We start from the raw sequence: 24,394 nt of genomic DNA, 5'->3' as shown, positions 1-24,394 counted from the left end.
GGATCTTGCAGAAGGACATCAAGAACAAGGGCTATGTTCCTACAGTAGGGATCCAGTCTTTAAGTGAAGAAATCTTCCCATGTTGAGGATATTCCTCCAAGGGATTGGGGGGCTTTTTATTGTAATTTGATCATTAGAAGCACAGACAGGTTTGTGGATCACATGGGGACTTGCCTGCCTGGTCCAAAGGTTGTAGACATCATGAGTCATACAGATCAGCTGCTAGGTATCAGGCAAAGCAGTTTAGATTTTTTATGTGCTAGGAATGTTTGGGGACAAGCCAAGCTTGTACAAGAGAAATGGGTTCCACCTGGAAGCAAGCTGCTATGGCGTAACACCAAAAAGCTGGCAAATCAAATTTTAGAGAGCCAACAAATGTTGTGTAGCATCCAGTCCAAAAAAATGTAGATATTTCAGGAAATACTAAAGGACCAATACTGGAAGAGGGTTAATAGACAGACATGTTAGGAAAGGTTCATACCAAAATTTAAAAAGGACATGGCTCATGTGTTACTATGCTAATGTTAGAAATCTCCAAGCCAAAATTGCAGAATTAGAGTGTTTGGTTGAGAAGAGAACAAGGGTATAGTAAAAAGGTAAAGGTTTCCCTTGACGTAAAGTCCAGTCGAATCCGACTCTAGGGGGCGGTGCTCATCTCCGTTTCTAAGCCTTGGAGCCGGCGTTGTCATAGACACTTCCGGGTCATGTGGCCAGCATGACGACTCGGAACGCCGTTACCTTCCCGCCGAAGCGGTACCTATTGATCTACTCACATTTGCATGTTTTCGAACTGCTAGGTGAGCAGGAGCTGGGATTAACAACGGGAGCTCACCCCGCCACGCGGTTTCGAACCGCCGACCTTCCGATCGACAGCTCAGCGGTTTAACCCACAGCGCCACCGCGTCCCTCCAAGGGTATAGTAGATATAACAAAAATCTGGTGGAACAGAGAATCAGTGATATATTTTTCCTGAATGCAAACCTGGAGAACAGGGAAAGGTGTTGCTCTTTTTATCAAGAAGGGTGTAAAATCTAACGTACCTAAAAACACTAGAAGTCCAAGTCCCTCTACAATACAGGTAGTCCTCATGTAGCAACCACAATTGATACCATCAACTTGATTGTTAAGCGAAGTGGTCACTACATGAAACCATGACTGTGCTTATGATCTGTGATGGACTGTGAGGGTGACCTTGGAGAACAGAGGGAAGAGATGCTGTCTAGGGAATGATCAGATAAAAGGAAAGGGAGTCTGAGAGAGGGTAACAGTCTAAAGAAAGAACTTAAGAAAGACCCAGCCTGACCATTCAAGCAATAAATAGGGAGGGTGGGAGATCTGTACTTTCAGACTTGCAAGATTCTGTTAATGTAGCCTTACAATAAAGTAGAATTAGTTCATCTAGTCGTGTTTCCTGTCTGGTTTACCTGGAAGGGCTGACATGATCTTACTTCAGCTATCCTTACCTTTACAGACCTGTGAAGGTCGTACAGGCAAGGATTGGTTGTAAAGTTACTTTTTCATCACTGTCGTAACTGCTAAATGAGACAGTTGTTAAACCTGTAGGTACCAATACCTAGCCACAACTATAAACGAGATCTAACAATATATTATTGCCCACCTGATCAAAATTCAAGGCATGCCAAGGATAAGTTCCTGTGAGAAACAAAATGCTGGACAAAGATGTCCCTTGGCCTGATCCAGCAGGGCTGGTCTTAAATTCTGATTTAAGTCATTTATGGCAGGAAGGGGAAAAACCCATTCTCTTCACAATGCAATCTTAGACAAATCCCATCCACTTTAGAATCATATGAAATAGCAAATACTCTTAAATCAAAATGATTAATGGAGTTAAACAATACAATATTCCATTCTGACTATGGTGGTTACATATCCCATTCTGCTATTTTTTTACTGCTAATTGTGTAAGTCTTCCTGTTCTTTCATTCTTAGAAAGATGATTTGCAGAATGGAATTCAGTAATTCTGCCAGTAGGGCAACATCAATTCAATGTGCCCATGATCAAATTTCAGTTGTGACCTCAGTTCCATCCCATTTTTAATTTGGTTTTCAAACGATCTTCCAAGTGTCTTGGAAATTCATAGCTATTGTTCAACATTTCTGAAAAACATCCAGCATGGGAAAGGCTAATGTATGTTAATAGTAAAAATATTAGGATAATAAACTGTTTGACTTAGGAAAACCTGATCCCAGGAATCAGAAATGTTTGAAACAAATTAACAACTATAAATAAACACAATTGTGCTACATCTGTTTAGTACTAATATTTCCAAAAAGAATTGTGTTAAAGCACAGTATAGATTATGGAGTAAAGACTAGTCCTTGTACTCCCATGGGCTATAGTGTGGGTCACAGAAATCAAGAGAAAATTTATTTAGTTTTATCCAGAATTAAAGGAAAAATTTATAAAAAATTAGAAAAATTAGAAAAATACTCTATTGATATCTAGCATTACTAGCAAATAAAACAAGTAAAGAGCATTTTCCTCTGGAGACATGATTCTACTTTCCCCCCACTTTCACTTCCCATTTTTCAGCTGCTTCCAGGAAGTTAGTATTACTTCAAACATTACTTGCAACTAATGCACATATGCATATTTGTCATTTAATTACAGCAATATATAGTTATGATCTTTGTGTAAGTGGTTGGCTGCAAAATGAGGAATCTATAGATGCCAAACAGGAAGCTTCGGATGAATGGGTAGAAAATTGCTACTCCTAATCTCAAGGAATATGCCCAGAAGTCTGCAATCCTAAACACACTTACTTATTACTAAGGCTGATATAAGTGTAATAGAGTTCACTCTGAGTAAACGTGAATAGATTAAAAATATCACATGTTAACCCACACACTATCCTATTTCAAAATATCTCTGAGAGTGGCCAGAAAAGCATTTCAGCTGATTTTCAATTTTAATAGTGCCTATTTTTATATTCTGCAATTTTTTGCAGAAGCAAAATGGAGCGCAAAAAGCTCCCAGCTTTTTATAAAGCCAGACTACACATTAATAGCAGAGCTAATAAAAAGTATCAGTTGCTTCCAGTTTCACTCACATGCATGACTTTTAATGAGAATTCCACTATGAACTCTAGCCATTATGAGCTTCACAGTATTAGTGTATGGCTGTAGTTAAGTGATAAGAGCCAGTTTGGTGTGGTGGTTAAGGCACTGGGCTAGAAACTGGGAGACTGTGAGTTCTAGTCTGGCCTTAGGTATGAAGCCAGCTGGGTGACCTTGGGCCAGTCACTTTCTCTCAGCCCTAGGAAGGAGGCAATGGCAAACAATTTCTGAAAGACCTTGCCAAGGAAACTGCAGGGACTTGTCCAGGTAGTCTCTGAGAATCAGACACGATTGAATTGATTAAAAAAAGAAAAAGTTAAGTGATAGGATAAGAAGCCTTTTAAAGCTACCATTACTGTTTACATTTAAAAAAAAAAAGATTACAGCTGTCTTTATAAAGGGAGTATTTTGCTAAAAAAACATTTTTTAAAAAACTAGGCTATGCATTTTTACTGATTATTTATTTCCTGCTGGCATGAACTACAGGGAGATATAAAAGTTAATTCTGGTGGAGCTATTTAAGAATCTGGTTGCTAAAAGCAAAATAGCCTACTCCCAAAGTGATTTGGAAAAGTTGAAAACAAGCATGTAATCCTAACCACCTACGCAGAACCTCAATAGACAGATCCACACACAGGAGGTACTTTGTTTCATGATGATACAGTAATAGGGTACCTGAGAAAATTCTTTTAGTAACCCTGTACTGCTGATGGTTTTTTTCACTAAAAGGATCTGATACTTTTTTTTTTTAGTACCACTCTGCCAAAATGTTAAAATGTCCAGCTCCAGGACCCAAAATCAGCACTCACCACTATCGTATTAATTCAGTTAGATATCTTTATACTACTTTCTCTTGTTAAAAATGTTGTGGTTGTCATGTTTCTTTTAGTTCTCATGTATCTTTTCTCTTGCTGTTTGCAATGACTTCCTCTTGGCATTTGCTCTTTACCCCAAAGCTTCTGGCATACTGTTCTCTTCCCAGCTATGAAAGCTGAAACTCTGCTCCTGTACATGTTTACTTTGAGGTAAGTCCCACTGGGATCAGTGGGACTTACTCCCATCTAAAGCAGGATCCTCATGAAGTATTCACAGCAGGGTTTCTCAATCTCAGCAGTTTTAAGATGTGTGGACTTCAACTCCCAGAATTCCCCAACCAGCATGCATCTTAAAATTGCTGAGATTGAGAAACACTGACTTATAACATCTTCCATAGTTATTCAAACATCCTTGGGCTGACAGACCTCAGACTGAGAGGCACTAAAGGATGCTAAAAGTCACCAGTAAGGAAATGGCCTGTATGTATCCAGAATGATAGCTTTAAGCAATATTCTTGGATGGAACATGGGAAAGCACACATTCTAATATTTAATCTAATAAAAGTTTAAGTAAATATCCTATACCCAGAGAGATCAGGGACACCCTGGGTGGAGAAACCTGAGGCTTTTGAATAGGGCTACATATGTTATTTATTTGCAAATGATTAGGCAAAAATGTATCAGTGCCTCTTATATGCATACAAGTCTGCATAAATTCAAACACATGGATTTCAGCACATGTTGGTTTTTAATTCTCATCAGTCCCCGGAAACATGATCCAAAGCAGGACATTGTGGGAGCTGTGGCAAAAATATCTGGAGGATACCAAAATGCCAGCCCCTATTTTAACCCTTCTTTTTTGCTGGTTGTGGATGGACTAAGATAACTGCTCCAGAAATCTTCAGAGATCCAGAGGACTAGAATGATTTTTGTTTCTAGTTAAATCAATTGAGAAAACTATCCACAGTTGGAAATGATATGGAATAGACTACAGCAGGCTTTCAAAATCCAGAAAAACTATAAACAGCTCATCAGGTTCAAACAGGAACAATAGGTTTGCCTGTTAGAAAGGGAAGTGAGAGAGCAAAGCTTCCTTCTAGGCCATAACAACCAGTTGGAAGTTTATCATTTTTATTTATTTGATTTATATTTGACCTTTCTATTTAACTGGGAAGGTCATGACAGCCTTCAATTACAAATACAAATAGAAAATAATAAACTAAAAACTATACAACTAAAATGTAATGAAAAACACAGTGTCATGACCTCGTTGCAAGGCACAAAGAGCCTCACAACGTAGATCATGATCATCAAGGAATAGAGGAAGAAGATAATTAAACCAGGGATTAAAACAAGCACCCAAAGCACCCACACCCATGGACCCATATACAGCTGAAAAGAAGGACATCGGATGAGCAGAGATAAGCCGCACCTGGTGCCCTGGAGGACACACCAGAATCGAGAGGACAAGAGAAGACACCGGGAAAACGCCCATGCAGCAATCAAGGACCCCATCAAGAGGGATTGGGACAATAGAGGGTGGAGGAGCCCGGCCATACAAGAGGGTATAAAATGGGCACTTCCACACCACACACCCCGTTCCCGTTTTTCGTTCTGTCAGCTACCATTCCAATAAACCAGAAATCCTTAATACCCATTAAGTGAGTCTGTGTCTTATTGCGAAGCGAAACTGACCCTGACACACAGTCACTAAGTAAATCACGGAAAAAATGTTTAAAATTAGTAATCTTGAAAAGATGTTGGTTCTATGAACTGCAAAGGCAGCTACTCCTAAATCACATTATAGTGAGGGATGGTCACAATTTTTAGCTAGTGCAAGAATTATAGTCATGCCAGAAGAATAATGGTATGTTTAATCATGGTGTAACCGGTACATTTTTCATGAAGTAGATCCAGTGGCCAACCAACAGAATGTATTACTGTATAATTTTTTTTCCCGTTCAATTGTGTCCAATTCTCAGAGACTGCCTGGACAAATCCTTGCAGTTTTCTTCACAAGGTTTTTCAGAAGTGGTCTGCCACTGCCTGCTTCCTAGGACTGACAGAAAGTGACTGACCCATCCAGCTGGCTTCATGCCTAAGGTGGGACTAGAACTCATGGTCTCCCAGTTTCTAGCCTGATGCCTTAACCACTACACCAAACTGGCTCTCACTGTATAATAGTGCTCTGAATTGAAATCTCCAGAACCTAGTAATATTAAACATTACAGTCTAAAGATGAATAGGATTTCAGGTCTTGACACCGTTACAACAATAACAATATAAATATATATAAACACAATATTCCTGAAGTTGTAATGTAACTTGGGGGGGGGGGTTGGCAAAATGATTACACATATCTGTTCGTGCAAAAGCTATGATTTACCTACTTGCATCAGATGTAATGATGCAAGTACATAATCCCAGCATTTGCATGGTATTACTGCACATGTGTCATCATTTTGGTGCCATCACAGTCATAACAGACATTGTTGATCAAGACCTATTTAGTTCAGAAAAGTCTATATTTACAGTAAATATCACAACAGTTACAAACCTTCTGCATTTAGATGCATTGTTTCCAGAGGTCCAATAAAAGCATACCGCATTCCCAAGCCATCAGACATCACAAGGTCTAGATCATCTGGTGATATTATTCCATCCTACATACAAAAAAATATCAATTATGAACGTTAAAGAACTCCTAAAATTCAAATTTACTCTATAATCCCTTTATGGATAGGAAATATTGGAAAACCAAAGGGTAAAACTCATTGTAGAACAAAAGTTGTTGATGCAGTGTATCAATCTGCATGGTGCTTCACAGAGTAATACGGTCTCTCACATTATTTCTGATGGCTGTGGGGGATGGGACAAAGATGCCAATTTTTATAAAACTTGCAGATATTTTAAAATATTCAGAACTGCACGGTTTTTCTTGCTATTTTAGATGCATCAAGCTTATCCGAAGGCCAAGAGCACGTTAGTCATTTAGCTGTAAATGGAAAACCATATAAAATTATACCTCTGATTTTGAGTGATTTGTGCCTGACAAGTGGAATGATCAGTGGTATGATCCAAAGTGGTTATTAGGTGAGCTGAGTTCAAACTGAAGGAGACTTTATTTTGGCAGGACAGTGAGTGCTTCTCTCAAAAGGACTTCATAACCATAAAGAATTACGCAGCCTTCCTGAACATGAGATATAAAATTGATTTCCAGATGATAGAAGTTCTGGACGTAATTAGAAATATAGGCTCTTGTGATGATCCAATTTCTTTATATTATTAGTGTTCAATGGTGTCTGCAGGATCTTGCTGCTTTCGTCAGAATGCCAAAAGCAGCCTTGCTCTCAAGCTCTGCCCTTCGTGGCCATGAGTGTGATGTTATGATGCATGTAGAAAAGTGGGGCTTGCATGACAATACTACAATGCTGCCTGATGACCAGCAACCCCCTTGCCTCCCTTCATGTTGCCATCTTTGACTCAAACCTTGGAAAAACAATCCAGTTAAAGCGAAAGCAAGCCTACATCATTTCTGAGTAAATAATTGATATGTTTCAGCTTCACTGAAACTCTTCAATGCTCTTCAGCTTCACTTACAACATATGAAATGCCAATTTCCATTACAGTATGATTTTGGAGGATTTCACTAACCTTTTCAGCTGGGATACACGGCATGTATATGCATTACGTAGGGGTGGAAATGGACAAACATGGTAATTACATACAGACCATGCAACTGCCATATACTTCATTACACATTAGTTGCATCATGGAAGCAATCTGCATGGCCTAAACATGCCCAGCTTTCTTATATTTATTAAGAGGCAACTCCCAAATCTGCAATATAGGATGTCATGATGTGCTCTTTGAAGCTCAGTTAACATCTAAAGGATATATTTTCAAGCAAACCAGCACACCCAAAAAGCAGGATAGGACAAGTCCATCAGTTCAGATTTATCTACCTATTTCTTTAAAGCTCTTCCTAAGAATATACTTCTAAATGTATGGTTTTTACAATAATCTCAATTTAGAATATATGTTCTTAGCTAAGAAAATCACCTTACAACAAATCTTGTGTTATGTATTCAGATCAAAGATCAGATTATACAGGGAAATCACATTAAACAGAAAAAGTACCATAGTCCTCAAGTTACAACCATTCGTTCAGTGACTGTCCAAAGTTACGAAAGTCCTGAACAAAGGGACTTACGACTGGTCCTTGAAGTTCCAGCCATTGCAGCGTCCCTTCAGTCACATCAACAAAATTTGAGCACATGGCAACCAGCTTGCACTTACAACCGGTTGCACTGTCCCGCGGTCACATGATTGCCATTTGCAACCTTCCCTGCCAGCTTCCCACAAGTAAAGCCAATGGGGAAGCTGGCAGGGAAGGTAGCAAGTCCCCTTAGTAAGTCTCCCCCACCACCAGCCTTTCTTCACTTGCATGCACCATGCCCCCTTCCCCCCTTTGCTTGCATGCACCCCATGCCCTCTTTCCTGTGCCTCCCTGTGCGTGCATGCATGCACAAACCCGAGCCCTCTTTTCCCAGCCTTGTGCTCGCATGCACCCCACGTCCTCTTTCCCTGGCCTCCCTGAGCTTGCACGCACCCCGCACCCTCTTTCCTGGCCTTCCTGAGCTTGCGCTGCACCAGAGAATGCCCCACTGCCCACACATGCATGGCCTGCACTGAGTGTCCCCCACCCCCGTGCGGCACCCCCACACTCTTTACCTGGGACTCTCTTTGCTTCCCACTTAATGACCCATGCATCTGGGGTTACAACAACAACCAGGACTGCCTGGATTGCCATTACTAAGTGATGTGGTCCCGTGACGTTGTGCTTTATGACCACCTCACTTAGCAATGGCAATTCCAGTCCCAGTTGCAGTTGTAACTGGAGGATTACCTATAAAATTTTAAAAAATCAAAAGGAAGAACATCACATATCAGTAAGCAATAATATAAGCCTTGTATTCCAGATTTCATAGTCCTAAGTGTTACAGGAACTTGATCACAGATTCATTCCAGAAACTATGGCATAAATAACTAATCATAGCTATATTTTCATTAAAATCATTTCATTAAAATAGGATTTGAGTAGCAAAATGTATAGTCCTTAGCAGTATATTGGAGACATTCTACTATGTTCTTTCTACTGTACCTTGTTTGTCAGACACAACACAATTTTTATGAATGGAAAAACCCAGTTCACAGAGTGCATCAGTTGAATACTGCTACTATCTCTTTGCAATAGTGATGGATCATATCAGGGCAAAGATGGGTATGTTGCTGAACTTCCAGCACCAGCCAGAATGGCCAATGGTGGGAGTTGCAGTTCAGGAATATCTGGAGAACCAGAGTCTTACCTAATATGAATCACAGAGTTAAGTGATAAACTCACAGACCCAGTCTGATTGCTTCAGAACACATTGAGGAAATGCATAAGCTGTATATCACCTTTGCCCATCATTTAAATAGTTTGTACAGTCTAACCCATTTTCCCCCTGCTAACAAATAAATAATTAACTAGGTGAAGAGGATACTGTATGAATGGTTGCATGACAGCCATGCAAATGGGTGTGAGTATCTGTCTGGGCATCATTCGCTGCTGAACCATCCACTAACAGCCCTTCCTACTCTTGCAGATTTCAAAGGTTTCATGGGAACCATGGTGGCTTCTGATTCTGAAGGTTTTCACTAGTTCCTCTCCTCTACTTCAGATTTTATCTCACTTTCTACCTCTTCTTAAGAGACACTGAGCAAACCTGAAATAATGTGTTTTCAAAAGATGAAATTACATAGCTAATATGTAGAGTATAAATATTTCTATCTGATAAATTTTCCAATAAGTTCATTTATTTAGGCTGCAATCACCCATAATGCAAAAAAAATTAAACCATAGTTTTTTACGCAAGCCATACTGGTCTGACTTAAGCAGTATTACGCTATAATGCCTGAACTAAGTAATTATTTGCTTCCTGAGTTCATAAACTGTTCTGTGACCAAACCAGAGAAAGCTAGGGTCATTAGCCACAGTAAGAAAATAGATCATTCAGACAAACCAGTTATAACTCAACGTTTTTTTCTCAATAGAAGGTTGCTTGAACCAAGTGCCCTGATTTCTCCCTCCCAATCATACTAGACTAGAGAAAAGGGATCAGATGTATAAGCTGAGGCTGGATCATACATCTAGAAGACTCAGAAATGCAGCTAGAGGTGCCAGGTAGAAGTCTTAGAGGAGTACTTTGAAGCCCAGTGCTTGCCTTTCCACTCTTGAAAATCTTCACAAAGTGGAATTAGCATACCCCACCCATACACACAGAGGCTTATTTCTGTAAAATGCCAGAGAAAAGACTCCAACATTCCAATAATAATGAAAATGAGGTTCTAAAGTGCCTTGTATCTTCAATCTTATTCCCAATTGATCAAGAAGAGAATCTTTCAAAGAATCCAGCCTTCTGCCACAGAACTGATTTTACAGTAAACATTTAAGACAGAATCCATCAAGTTAAAAAATTGACACAAATCAGAAGATTTCCATACTAGTAATTTATAGCATCATCATGATATAAAGTCTGTCTGCTGTTTATCAACATTTCAACAGCCATGGGCCATGCTTAACATTTTTGTGGCCCAGAGGCCACAGGAGTAAGTTGTGGACACAAAGTGAGAACAGAAACATTTTCAAGGAGGGAAGAGTTCATTGAGTTTTAGAGAGATGTTATTAGCAGTACAATTTTGGAAGTTGCAACTTCAAAATGCCAGGAAACCACCATACCAGTTTTGAGCAACTGCAATCACAGATGTATCTGGGGGTGCAAAAAGATATATAGAGGCTATATGCCTTGGGCTGCCAACCCGATTTATATCATCAAAATTATGGCCAGGTGACTCTGTAAACTGCTGTAATTCCTATTCGTGTTTTCTCATGAACAGTATGTACTGTAATGCTAATTACGGGAAATATAAATATGTTACTAGGAACAGATGGGAAAGAATTATAATTGGCACATATTCTTCATGTAAACATGTTCTTACAAGCTATTAGCGCTGCCTTTTAAGAAATCTGGGTGTGGGTTGTTGAAAGACTGAATTGAAGGTAAATTTCAGAATTCACAGATTTCAAAATTGTTGCAAATATTATGATTCCTTCCAGCATTCTTAACAACTGGTGCAGGAGAAAGATATGCATGGGCAACTGTGTTCTAGTTTTTAAGTTCCTTAACAAAGAAGTTTCACTCTGTAAGCTAAGTCAAATTCAAAACTAAAGTCTATAAATGTCATACAGAATGTTGCTATGGGTTTATATGAGTATAGAGAAAAGGTAAAGGTAAAGGTTTCCCTTGACGTAAAGTCCAGTCGTGTCCGACTCTAGGGGGCTGTGCTCATCTCCGTTTCTAAGCCTTAGAGCCGGCGTTGTCATAGACACTTCCGGGTCATGTGGCCAGCATGACTCACGGAACGCCGTTACCTTCCCACCAAAGCGGTACCAATTAATCTACTCACATTTGCATGTTTTCGAACTGCTTGGTGTGCAGGAGCTGGGACTAGCAACGGGAGCTCACCCCGCCGCGCGGTTTCGAACCGCCGACCTTCCGATCGACAGCTCAGCGGTTTAACCCGCAGCGCCACCGCGTCCCTGAGTATAGAGAAGAGAACCATATTATATCTCCTCTGGAAAATCCTGCATCCCAAAATGATTCTGGACCACCAGATATGGCATAGATGCTTTACAGCGTCCTGAACCAAAGGTATGAAACATGCTGGCTCATACTTACTGCTATGAGATCAAGGGCTGCTCCCCTTTGTAGGAAGAAGCTCAAAGCTGTCCCCAAAATTTAGCAATTGAGGGTTCAGATCTAAAAAATGTATCGTAATCAATGAACAGGTCTCCTAGTAAGGAAAAACTTATTGGGGTTCATTCACTAGCAAGAATTTCTGAACCATACAACTACTACCTGAGCCTGGTTATACGTACTCAGTTCCGAAGGGCCATACTTGAAATGCTTCTTCACCAGCTTCTGACTTTATTTTGACTGTAACATTTAACAGATAAGGCTAAAATTCTGCTTATCTAAGAGTTTTTGATGCTCTACAGTCCTAATCTTATTAGCATTCAGGACATTTGAAAGCCCAATTTTACTTGAGACAGGCCAAGTCAAAAATGGAAAGTTACCAATATAATTAAAGCAACCCTCTTGAGACATGTCACTTACAACAGAATCTCTTCAGAACTGCAGTGTGAGAGAACAAGAAGCCTGGCAAGAATCAAAAGTTGGAGCATATGCATAGTGTATTTATAAACAGGTAACTTTTTTTTTTAATTGTATGGCATAGCAGTTCAGTGTTCATGCTGCTTTTTCTTGCTGGGAAATCCTTGTGAGGTCCAGCAGCCAGATGTGTAGACTATTTAGCCATGACAAGTCACATTGCCTGGGGTGTACCACGAGGAGGCTAGTCTACATTGCACTGAGCTGGGCTGAGAGTGTGTGACTGGTCCAAGGTCACACAGCCAGCTTTCATGCCTAAGGTGGGACTAGAACTCACAGACTCCTGGTTTCTAGCCCAGCACCTCAACCGCTAGACCAAACTGCCTCACAACAGGTAACTGAAAGGAGTACTCAAGTGACATGGAATAAAACTATGGAATGGCCTGCACAACTATTATTCAAATTCCTTTTGAAATTCACATAAAATCAGAAACCTCCATTGAATAACAGTTTAATAGGGTAGAACATTGAATTTTTTCCCTAAAGTTTTCATCTTCATGTTTTAAGCACATTTGTTTCTTTCTATGCTTTAGCAAAAGGGACGCGGTGGCGCTGCTGGTTAAACCGCTGAGCTGCCGATCGGAAGGTTGGTGGTTCGAAACCGCGCGGCAGGGTGAGCTCCCGTTGCTAGTCCCAGCTCCTGCTCACCTAGCAGTTCGAAAACATGCAAATGTGAGTAGATCAATAGGTACCGCTTCGGCGGGAAGGTAACGGCATTCCGTGTCGTCATGCTGGCCACATGACCCGGAAGTGTCTACAGACAACGCCGGCTCTAAGGCTTAGAAACGGAGATGAGCACCGCCCCCTAGAGTCGGACACGACTGGACTTTACGTCAAGGGAAACCTATGCTTTAGCATTTTAACAACAGAATCAATCATCTCATCATTATGCTTGCAGAAGATGAATATGAAAAAAATCTTAAGGCTACTGAATTATGAAATGAATATTACTTTGACTGCTTAGTCATGTTATCTATTATAATTTTACTATGCTTAATACTGGACTATACTGTTTTGATTAAAGATGGAGTTGAAATATAAACTTCTCTACTACATTATGGACCAAATCCAGATCCTGCTGAATTTGTGCTTAGTGAGCAAGGTGTTTATCTTTGCCACCAGTTCTTTCTCAGCCAATTCTTCCCTCCAATCCACAAACAAACTTAGTTACACAGGAAAAGTAACAATAGACCCAACATTCACAGCATATGGTGGTCCCTTATCTAGTAACTAACCTGATCTGACCCTACTTAGCCTGTTCCAGGTTAGCAATGAAAAACTAAGTATTGCCACCAGCTGTGAGTCTGGACTTTCCAACACTTCCACCTGAGAAAGCTCAAAGGCAATATATAAAAACTATTAAAATATAATACTTGAAACCTACCTATTTATCAATCAATTAATCATAGTTATAACTCACTGGATCAATCAGACTCCTGTCAGATGTCTTATTGAGTTCCATGAGTCTTACTCCTAAGTAAAGCCTGCAATGTTATACTCCTTGTGATAAGTCCCATGTACTTTTGAGTAACTATGTATAAGATTATACTATGAGATTGGATCTGCATATCATACTAAGCCATGATGTGGTTTTATTTAGTAGTGGCTTAGTGTAATCCATGAACCCAGCCACTGTTGTTTGTAAACCATTGTTTATTGCTTAGTGTCTTACATATATAGCCAATTGTGGCTTATTCCATAAATCCAGTTATACAAACCAAAAGTTGGCAACATATATACCAAGTCATATATTGTAGACGGCAAAACTAGAAGTCAGAAGAAGAATAAAGATCATACATACCCCAATGAGTCTCCACGTTTCACCAATAATAGCGTACTGAAGTCGGTTCAAAACAAATCCATCTATCTCTCTTGTTAATTTAACTGGTGACTGTCCTATATTCTTCATCAAAGCATAGGTTTTCTCCACTGTAGAAGGATCTGTTTCTGGATGAGGAACTAATTCAACAAGAGGTACATAATATGGTGGATTTACCTAGACATTACCATTTAAAGAGAGAGAGAGAGAGTGTTAATGAATCTACTGCCGTAATCAGGCAACCCTCCTAGATGTTAATTTTGAAGCAGAAGAAGCACATGGGCAACATAAGAAAATCACCTTGTCCTCCTCAGAATCAAGTTCCTTGAAGCCCAGTATCTTAAGATGAATATAAAGGACAATGAAGCAAACTACAGAGAAGATCTTCATGATGCATTCTGACAATCACTTTTAACAAAGTTTAACCAAGTACTGTTAAACATTCCTTGTTACAATGCTGCTGCTCTATGTATTTATTATAACTTAATTTTGTGTCATTCTTTGATCATATCTCCAGGACAGTTTGTGAAACAGTTGTCACCACAGATTTGAGATGTCACTTTTTGTAAGTTTGCATATCAGAATGATACCCCCTTGAAAATCTTACATACCACATGCAAAAATTTCACTTAAGACATATAAATCTCTTTCCTCTGACTTCCCATTTAGGCTTGAATAAAACTTATCTCCAAAATGCCTTGAGATACTTACAGGATGCGCAACTATACACTGCTTCACATGCTTCAATCCAGTGAATAATTTTGTAGGCAACAGCGTGGAGGTTGAACTACCTAGGATAGCATCATCACTGACTATTAGATCTAACTGGGAAAAGATCTTCTTTTTCAGTTCTAAATTCTCAGGTGTACACTCCTAGAATACAAAATAGGTATATTAAAATATATAACAGTAGCCTTTTAACTGGGAAATGTTTCAATAAATTAGACTGTTTTGGAAAACAAGCAATGCAGTGCTTAGAATTTTTTTTTAGTTTGTACTGTAGTTTATTTTACTAGTATGACTGCCATTTAAGGATGTTGAAGATTTATGTTTGCAAATAGCATATATTATGCAAAAAGAACAAAAAAAAACTTGAATATATAGGAGCAGAGAGCCTACAACAGAAATACCACACAGCTGGAAAAAACACATTACGAACTAATGCGAACATCTACCTTAATTACTCCACCTTGGATACATGAGTTAGGATGGTGATAAAGGCAGAAATACCTTTACTGCTTGCATAAATGGAAACAGTTTAATATTAAATAAGTTTCATGCTAATGCTGTATACACCTCCAAGATCACAACATCAGGGTGATGTACTTATGGGAAATCTCATGTATCAAATCAATGGTACTGCCAAACCAGAATCCCTTTGCAGAAACTGTATTCTTTTATAACATTTGCAAATGGCTTATCCTGTAAGTTATCCATTATCAAAAATACCCTTTTTTATTTTATAACTAGATGTGCTGACACATCTTTGTATTTAATATGCAAACAAGGTGATTCGTTACCTTTTTCACTATTTTCTGAAGCATAACACCATTCCTATTAGATAATGTCCTAGTGAAAGCTCTTAAAGTTTATACTTGAAACTATACCACCTAACTGAGAAATCACGGATTACAACACAGGATGTTATGCTCCACTAATTGGCAGTAGTAACACAAACAGTGGTGAAAAAGTAAGTGTGAATGGAATTTTACTAAGTTTTTAAAGTAACAAGACCAGAACAATTCAATGATAAGCAGGATAGCCAATTGTAATATATCCTGTTACCTTTGCAACAAAAGCCTTTGCTTTTTTCCTAATCCCTGGGTCATTCTGCAAAAAGGGTTACCTTCAAATACTTCTGTAACAAAGTCACAAGGCTTGGAGAGCTGTGAGGATACTTGTTCAAGCTAATAAAAGAGTGGCATTGAGTAGTGTTTTTATCAAATCCCCCACCTGAAACCCAAAGCCGTTTTTCAGATCTGGCGATAATCACTGAAGTGAAGCTTAACACCCTTGGAAATTCAAGCCTACAATAATTATGCAAAGTCACTGAACAAGAGCATTTGCAGAGAGCTTCTCTGTCGGTGGGACAATAGCGTTCACTTTGTTGGACTGATGGAATAAAAGTCTCTGTCCTCAAAGATGGATTTAAGTTCTTGGGGAGACTGACTCCCTGAACAACAGCTTTAATCAGCCGTTAGTCACAGGTTGCGTAAGTTACCAAAAGCTACAAAACTTTAGAATCTATTCCCAAATGGATAAGGCACAGTTTTTAACAGCTGGCTCTTCACAAGGATAAGCCTAAGCACTTTTTAAAGGACTCTAATATAGGTGTGTTCATTCCTGTATTGACAAGGATTACATTTCTCACTTGAACAGAAACAGAAAACCTTTAGTTTAGCACTCTGAGCTTTTGAACATAAGCCACCTTTCAATTTAACAGAATCTTGCTAAAACATTCCTTGCAAGAGCCCTATTTAAGAGATACTAATTAATTAGTTGTAACAATGGCAACTCACTGCTGAGTTTGTTTCCTTTCAGCTTTTATATTTAAACTAATATATATATATATATATATGGCCACTTTACTATGAAAAAGTATGCAATTTAGAACAATTCATATATCAAAGCTATAAATGTACTATGTCCCAATGATCTCAATAAAAACATCGAGTTATTTTTCATACAATACGCACCCACTCAGCACAGGTCTAAATGGATTGTTTTGCTCTTCACAAATATGTTTTGTAATATACCAATCAAAATAATTTTACTTGATGTAATTTTTAGGAACGTACATACTACACCTAGTCTGAGTAGTTGTTTAAACTGTCGTCTCAAAGAAAAAGTGAGAACGAAAGATTAAAAGTTATTTTAGGGACACTTACGCCATTCCAAACTGGGTCAAAAACAATTCAAGGAATAGGAAGACCGAAGATTACTGATTATTGATGGGAAGCATGTTTCTTCTTAATATATTCTGCATTAGAATTATCACAGCTTGATTTCAAACGAAGTATTCCAACTTGATTTTTTAAAAAAAGTACAATCTATATAGTGTATATTCATATAATTAAAAAAAGGATTAATTAAATATTACTCAAAATGCTTACATCACGTTACAAGCTCTCTTGAAAGTCATAAAGTATGAGAAGAGATTTAAATTTGAGGAGTCTGCTTGGAACTCTGTAACTTTCCCTTTAAATCCATTTTAGCCAATTACCAAGAACTGAATATAAGAATAATTTATAGATAAAAGAACTGTTTAAAAATGAATTAATCAAAGTATTTCTAAATTATGGAGTAATTAAATAACTTATCTCAGTTGAATATTTTGGACGATTCTAGTAGCCTTAAAAAAACACTGTTCCCCAGGCATATAAAACACAATTATACATGAGATTTAATAGTTGTTGTTGATGGTGGTGGTGGTAACTGCCAAATTTACTATTGTAAAACTACAGAAAAACTAAAGTTTAATGGCAACACCTGGGCTAGAGTGACATACTAGGAGCTGTATTCCTAAAACTGTCTGAACCTAAGATAAAAAATAAATTTGTTTAAGATTAAATAAAACTATATTACTTAAATACTGTTAAATAAAGTACCATTATTCCCCATAAATATAGCATCTCCTACAATAAAAATTACAGTTCCAGGAGAGACTTTTGGGAGTCACAGGTTCTGAAAAACCCTGATTTAGAGAGAAAACGCATTGGCCAAATATAATGAAGCCAACAGCACCTGTTGAATCATCAATACCAAACTCCTTAAAAATAACAAGACTATCTTATAAAAGTTCAGTAAGAAAAGGTGGCAAGAATATACAGAAGACCTCTATAGGAAGGACAACAATATCCGGGATAGCTTTGACGGTGTGGTCAGGGAGCTAGTGCTAGACATCCTGAAGAGTGAGGTTGAATGGGTCTTAAGAAGCATTGCTAATAACAAGGCAGCAGGAGACGACGGCATCCCAGCTCAACTGTTCAAAATCTTGCAAGATGATGCTGTCAAGGTAATGCATGCTATATGCCAGCAAATTTGGAAAACACAAGAATGGCCATCCGATTGGAAAAAACCAACTTATATCCCCATACCAAAAAAGGGGAACACTAAAGAATGTTCAAACTATCGAACATGGCACTCATCTCACATGCCAGTAAGGTAATGCTCAAGATCCTGCAAGGGAGACTTCAGCAATTCATGGAGCGAGAATTGCCAGATGTACACGCTGGGTTTAGAAAAGGCAGAGGAACTAGGGACCAAATTGCCAATATCCGCTGGATAATGGAAAAAGCCAGGGAGTTTCAGAAAAAACATATATTATGTTTAATAATAAACATATTAGTTTATGTATATGTTTATTTATTAGTTTATTTATATTTATATGTTTAATAATAAACATATTAGAGTCAGAAGCGACTGAACGAATAAACAACAAAATGCTATGCCAAAGTACACTGCTTTTTGGCATGTGGCATTATTTTTCATCCATCTGAAGTCAGAAAGAAATTTTATCTTAATCAAACTAATGATCCTGTGGATTATTTCATTCTTTGCCTTCCAGGTAGCACATGATTTGGTTTATTGTTTCCAACTGTCTGTAGCTAATCTGCTTTGCAGAGACTAAAGACAAATAAGGCATGCAACTTGTTTATTCTGGTTCTCTGTCTATGGCACACAAGTACCTTGATTTTGTGGGTTAACCTTTAAGGGGTAATGAGGGAAGGGTCATGCCCTGAAGCTTAACCCTCTCCCTGGAATTCTAAAATAACTTTTTAATATGTTATTTATACCCTAAAGACAGTCTTTCTCTTTTGTAATAACTGAAAATAGTTTTTTTTTAACTTGAGATATTCTATTCTTTGGTTTTCAAAAGTAGGTGTAAGTTTAATAGACTTTACCAATAGAAATGTGCATTTGCTTTCATTTCACTGTTACGTTAAATGAGTTTATCTATTTCCTTGTGCACAAGTCTCAAATAGCATTCAAATACTTAACGAAGGACCTTGATTCTACCTACAATTAGGACTCTGATTGGTCATTCTAGTTTTTGATTAGTGAGTTTTATAAATCTATAAATAAACTCAGCCAACTGAAGTCGATTTAGCGAATCACAATCCAAATACAGCTTCACATGGTTTGAGAATCTAGCCTCTCACTGGAAGGGAAGGAAGGTATTCAGATTCAGAAGTTATTACCAAATAATGGCTCTCAGTCTTTAAAAAGATATTTGCACTAGTGTCTTTTCCCCATATCATGGATGCTTGAAAATTCTGCATACCTATATAGCATACTGACATAGGAATGTGGGCCTAGTCTTTGATGCGTAAGAGATAGGATTCCCTGGTCACAGGGAGGTCAGGTGCAGTGAATGCTTGACAGAACTTTAAAGTACAAGTGGAAAGAAATGGGACTGCCTGGAAGAGAAATTCATTAAGAGATGATGAACCTGCTAACAAAACTTGAATAAATATACCAAAACGCATCTGTACAATACAGCAGGCAAGTGCTTAGTAGCCCTGCAGATATAATGATTTTATAAGATTAAGGAGAAAATTGTGGTTTTGATTCTTCTTCAGCTAACCATTTTAAGGGAAAGCATACCACAGTAGCCCTCCTGAACTAGGGGTACCCCAAATGTGCTGGGATTACAATCCCCATTCTACAGGCAGCTTGGCCAGTATTGACTGTGGGTGAGGCAGCTGTAGGAAAGGACCATGCAGGAGAAGTTGACCTAAAGTATATCAGAATTCAGAAATGTGTCTCATTTAATGAATGTTCACAGGATCCGTTGGTCCCTTAACACAGAGACAGCAAAGCAGCTGATTCTTGCCCTGATTTTTTCATGTCTGGACTATTACAGCAGTCTATTGGATGGTTCACTTAATACTTCTGCAATTTTTTGCCCTGAAGTCCTATTCATTTCAGTCAAAGACATTAAGGCACATCTTCTCATGTAACATTGATACTAAAAAATGATTAAGTTTGGCTGGATTGTACCTGAAATTAACTTCTCCAATCATTCAAGTGATTAAAGCCAAGAAAACCAAAAAGAGTCTTAACAGGTGGCAGCACTGCCTAACTTTGTCTGAACTCAGAACCTAAGCAGCGTTGGGTCTGCTTAGGACTTATATGAGAAATCTCCAGAGAATCCCAGAACTAGAGGCCAGACTGGGAAATAGACAAAAATCCTGGAAGGTGGGAATGGCAACAAAATTTCTCGATTGCTGCAAAAAACACAACATGGACATATCCATCACGTCTTTGTGAAAGGAAGGGGGAAGGAAAGAGAAGACGGTATTAAGTCAAGTCACTGATAGTGTGTTATGGTATAGATATTTTATATACATGGTATACACACATACATACACATAGATACACACTGTAAAATAAGTTACACTGAACAAGTCTTAAATTTTTAGGAGAAAATTAAGCCAGGGCTCTATCTCTAAGAAATACGCCAAAAGCATATGAGAATTGTCACTTGTTGAATAACCTTACAATCATTTTCTCACTATCTTTAGCACACTGCCCCCTCTAGTGGCACATGTCATCAATACAGCTCTCAAGGATTATGATTATGATTATTATTACTATTATTATTATTATTAAAAAGCTGCCCATCTCAAATACATGATGCTGGGTGGCTTACAGTAAGTACATTGTACATAAAATTTTCCAAAAAAATAAAATAAAAACACACAGCAGCCAGGAAAATCATAAAAGACAGCCATTAACACAGCCAGGAGACGGGCTCTGTCACCCAACTGGGGCACCAGGCTTGGGCACAGAGCCAGGTCTTTAGGGCCTTACAAAAGGCCAGCAGGGTTGGGGCCAATATGATCTCTGGAGGGATGATGTTCCAGTCGGTGGGTGCCACAGCAAAAAAGGCTTGTCTCATTTTGTTCCATTCCCCCCTTCCTTCACCCTTCTCTTCACTTTTAGATAAGAAATTTTAGGTAAGGATGGCCTCGACCCTGCTGGCCTTTTGTAAGGCCCAAAGACCTGGCTCTGTGCCCAGGCCAGGACCCCTGAGTGTGTGCAGGGACCCATTTCTTGGTTGTGTTAGTGATTATGGGGAATATTTTTTTGGCTGCTATGTGTTTTAATTTTTGTATGGCTGTTAATAGTTTTTATTTTACTGAATTTTGTTCGCCGCCCAGAATCTCTTGTTGAGATGGGCAGGTATATAAATTGAATGAATGAAAGAAGTAATTTAACAAACATCTATTCAACCATGTATTTGTGGATTAAGGTGTCTAGTTTAGGACTGTATTTTAAATTTTGTTTTGATTTGGTTTAATTGTTTAAAACTTTTCTTTTCTGTATTTTGTGCATAAGATTCTATACTTGTGTGCCCATATGTTTGTTACATAAACAAAATGAGCACGGCTGATTGCTTCTGTTCCAATCTATACTGCATTGCTTTTGGTTCTTTTCTAGAACACTGTGTGGCCCTTAATCTGGCATTTTAAGCTGAAAGATCTTTGTAATTTCAAAATGCTATTGAATATGTTTGCATTCAGATTACTACCAGCCCTGGTAAGAATTCTTAAGATTGCTGCAAACACAACATTACCCAATGCATATCTACTCAGAAATACACCTAACTAAATTCAAATCAGCTTATTCCCCATCATTGAACTGGTCATGGCAAGATGGTGGTTGTGACTTCATGACTGAAGCCTCACTTAATTTATACATACATCAACATCACACTCATGTACAAAGGGGAAGAGCTTTGATTACATGTTTGTGACCACCAGTTGTTGACTACCCCCCATGGATGCATTTGGCTCAAGTTCTGTGCACAGAATTAGTTAACAAGAAGTGCTCACTACTTCTTTAAATCCTCAACTAATCTCCTATGCCTCTGCATGCTTTCTTGTTATTAAACGTGGATGTACACATCTCTTCCAATCCATTGTCATCTCAGTTCTGTGGCAGCAAAACCTTCTTCATTCTTGTATTCTCAATATAGGGAATGATTAGTTGTCTCATATCAAGAATGAAATTTACTGGCCTTGACTGCAAAAAGATGCAAGTATTTTTAATTAAATCAATTGAAACTTTTTAAATGAATGAAACAGTTATTCCTGTTTGAAGCATACATAAAGGACTGGATAACTCACAAAATCTCTTTCATGGGCATGTCACAAGACCATCATGGACTCACCTGAATATAAATGGCATCTTTAACTGCTTCTTTTAAATCTGTGCAACCACTAATGAGAGTGATCTGCTGGTCAGCTTTAAGGGAGCCTTTCAGCATTCCAGCTGTTTCGAGTTCTTTCATTAATTCACTATTTAGAACACAAAGATAACATTGAGATTATTCCTTAAAAGCATTTCCAGACTTATATTGGGTTAAACACATGTTTAAGATTGCTGCAAATACAACATTACCCAACGCGTATCTATTTTAAATGCTTTGTTGATATTAATATCAAATTCGAACTTTTGCAGACTCACTATGGTTACCTTCGTGTTACAAGATATAAGGCACTTTCTAGGGCAGGCTTTCTCAACTTGGCACCATCCAGTTGTGTAGGATACAACTTCCAGCATTCCCAACCACCATTGGAAATAAATTTAAAACTTGACAAAAGTGTGAGATAACTAATTTGTATTGTTCTAGACTGATGACAGATTCAAGAGCCCTTTGGAGTCCTGAAAACATGGAATATGCTTTATAGAAAGAAATGCATTTTTCAACAGATGTGCATGAATCCCCCTATTATCAGTCAATGGGATCCACTGGGATGCCTGCTGCAAGTAAAGGAGGATACTAGTTTTCCAACTAATAAATTAAATTGCTGAGGTCAAAATCAGGTGTTTGCTTCAGGGCTGGAGGGGGTGGGATATAAGGAGCATAGTCACTGAGGTTCCTAGAAAGGTGTTGCTCGACAGCACGGATCTGAACCTTTTCATTTCTGCATAGATTTTCTAGGTAAAATCTGGTGCCATTTCCCCTAAAAATGGAGAATGCTGTAGTTTTCCTGTTTTGTTTTGTGCAAAAGATAGTATCATTTGCAGCAGCTAAACAGCAGATGGCACTCAAATCTATCCGCAACAGATTAAGACTTATAAATGTAAATACCATTTGTGACTGGAAGAGGTAATTAACAACATAACCAGCATTATCCTTTATTTATTCTAAAAATTATTAAAATTACATTTCATAATTGTTTTCCACTTCCTCTTGGAAACTCAAGTTTTTCAAGTTTTGTTCACAATATTTTTTCTTCTCATTTTGACTGCAGCATTTTTTTCTCCATACAATGAAAAAAATGCACTAATAACTTATTGAAGGAGCAAATAGTACACAACCTCAAGCACATTTCCATTCAGTTGCAAGTACAGCATCCAAGATACTGTCTCCAGCTATAAACAGACAAGCAAATTATTACAACCCGATTTCTCAAAATTATTGAGCTTAATACTACATAGGCTTTGGCAGGCTATCAAGGGTTAAGAAAGAGAGAGGGAGGGAGTTTAAAGAGATGCAACTGCCCCACGGATTCCCAGTCCTTAGTCTACAGCCTTCAGCTGGGATGGTGTTGCATTTTGAAGTTTTTATTGCTTCAGATAACCCTGCATGACTAAACAGAGCAAGTCCAAGGCATATTTTTCTTCAATTTGCAGATATGCATTAATTTTGGTTCAATTTGCATCAGTTTGCATTAACAACTGCACTATTCCATATGAAATTATCTTTTGTTTGACTGTTTAATCCTATTCATCTGTAAACATTAATGAGCAGTTTCCTAGCATTAAAAATGGGGTACAAATGCAATATAATATAACTCTCACATACAGTTTGAGACCCATCAAGTTTTATGGATTGCATTTATTAATTATATCATGCTACCATTCCTTAGTTATGCAAACCTTTTAAAAAATGTCTGATATAGAGTGAGCTGGTTCTTTTAATTACTGTCATCTTAAATAAAATGTCACTTGTGATTCCTCATGCTAAATGTTTTAGAATTATTACTAGTTTACTTTAAGATATCAACAATTTTGAATATTAGATCATGTAAGGCAGTACAGGTAGTTCTCAAGTTACGACAACAGTTGGGGCTGTTGTAAAGCACAACATCACGTGACCTTAGCGACGGCAATCCCTGCAGCCCCCATTGCTGCCATTAAGTGACCATGGCTCATTAAGCAAGCACCTCCTTGCAACTTCCTGCCAGCTTTCAACAAGCAAAGTCAGTGTGGAAGCTGGCAGGAACTTGCAAGTCCCAGGCAGCTCACAAGCAGGCAGGCAGGTAAGTGGCGGCTGCTGGGTGGGAGAGGGAGCGAGGGGGTGTGCGGGTGGCTGGGGAGGCACAGTACAATTGCAGCAGGGCTTGGGGTGGCTGCTGCTGGGTGGGAGAAGGTGTGCATGTGGCAGGGAGGCG

General features: G+C 38.4%; 1 protein-coding gene across 2 annotated transcripts in view; it reads right to left on the bottom strand.

Annotated features, from left to right (window-relative positions):
• The window catches only part of CRYL1 (crystallin lambda 1), a 50,858-nt gene that overhangs the window by 4,570 nt on the left and 21,894 nt on the right, over positions 1-24,394 (bottom strand). For both annotated transcript variants that reach the window (XM_063305794.1, XM_063305793.1), the window contains 4 exons: positions 22,165-22,291; positions 14,697-14,858; positions 13,968-14,162; positions 6,451-6,556 (listed from right to left, as the gene is read on the bottom strand). In XM_063305794.1, coding sequence (XP_063161864.1) covers positions 6,451-6,556; positions 13,968-14,162; positions 14,697-14,858; positions 22,165-22,291 — 590 coding nt within the window. The remainder of the gene's footprint in view (positions 1-6,450; positions 6,557-13,967; positions 14,163-14,696; positions 14,859-22,164; positions 22,292-24,394) is intronic.

The sequence above is a fragment of the Candoia aspera genome, chromosome 5 (genome assembly GCF_035149785.1).
Source record: "Candoia aspera isolate rCanAsp1 chromosome 5, rCanAsp1.hap2, whole genome shotgun sequence".
In the NCBI taxonomy this organism is placed as follows: Eukaryota; Metazoa; Chordata; class Lepidosauria; order Squamata; family Boidae; genus Candoia; species Candoia aspera.
This window is presented reverse-complemented; position numbering and strand designations above follow the sequence as displayed.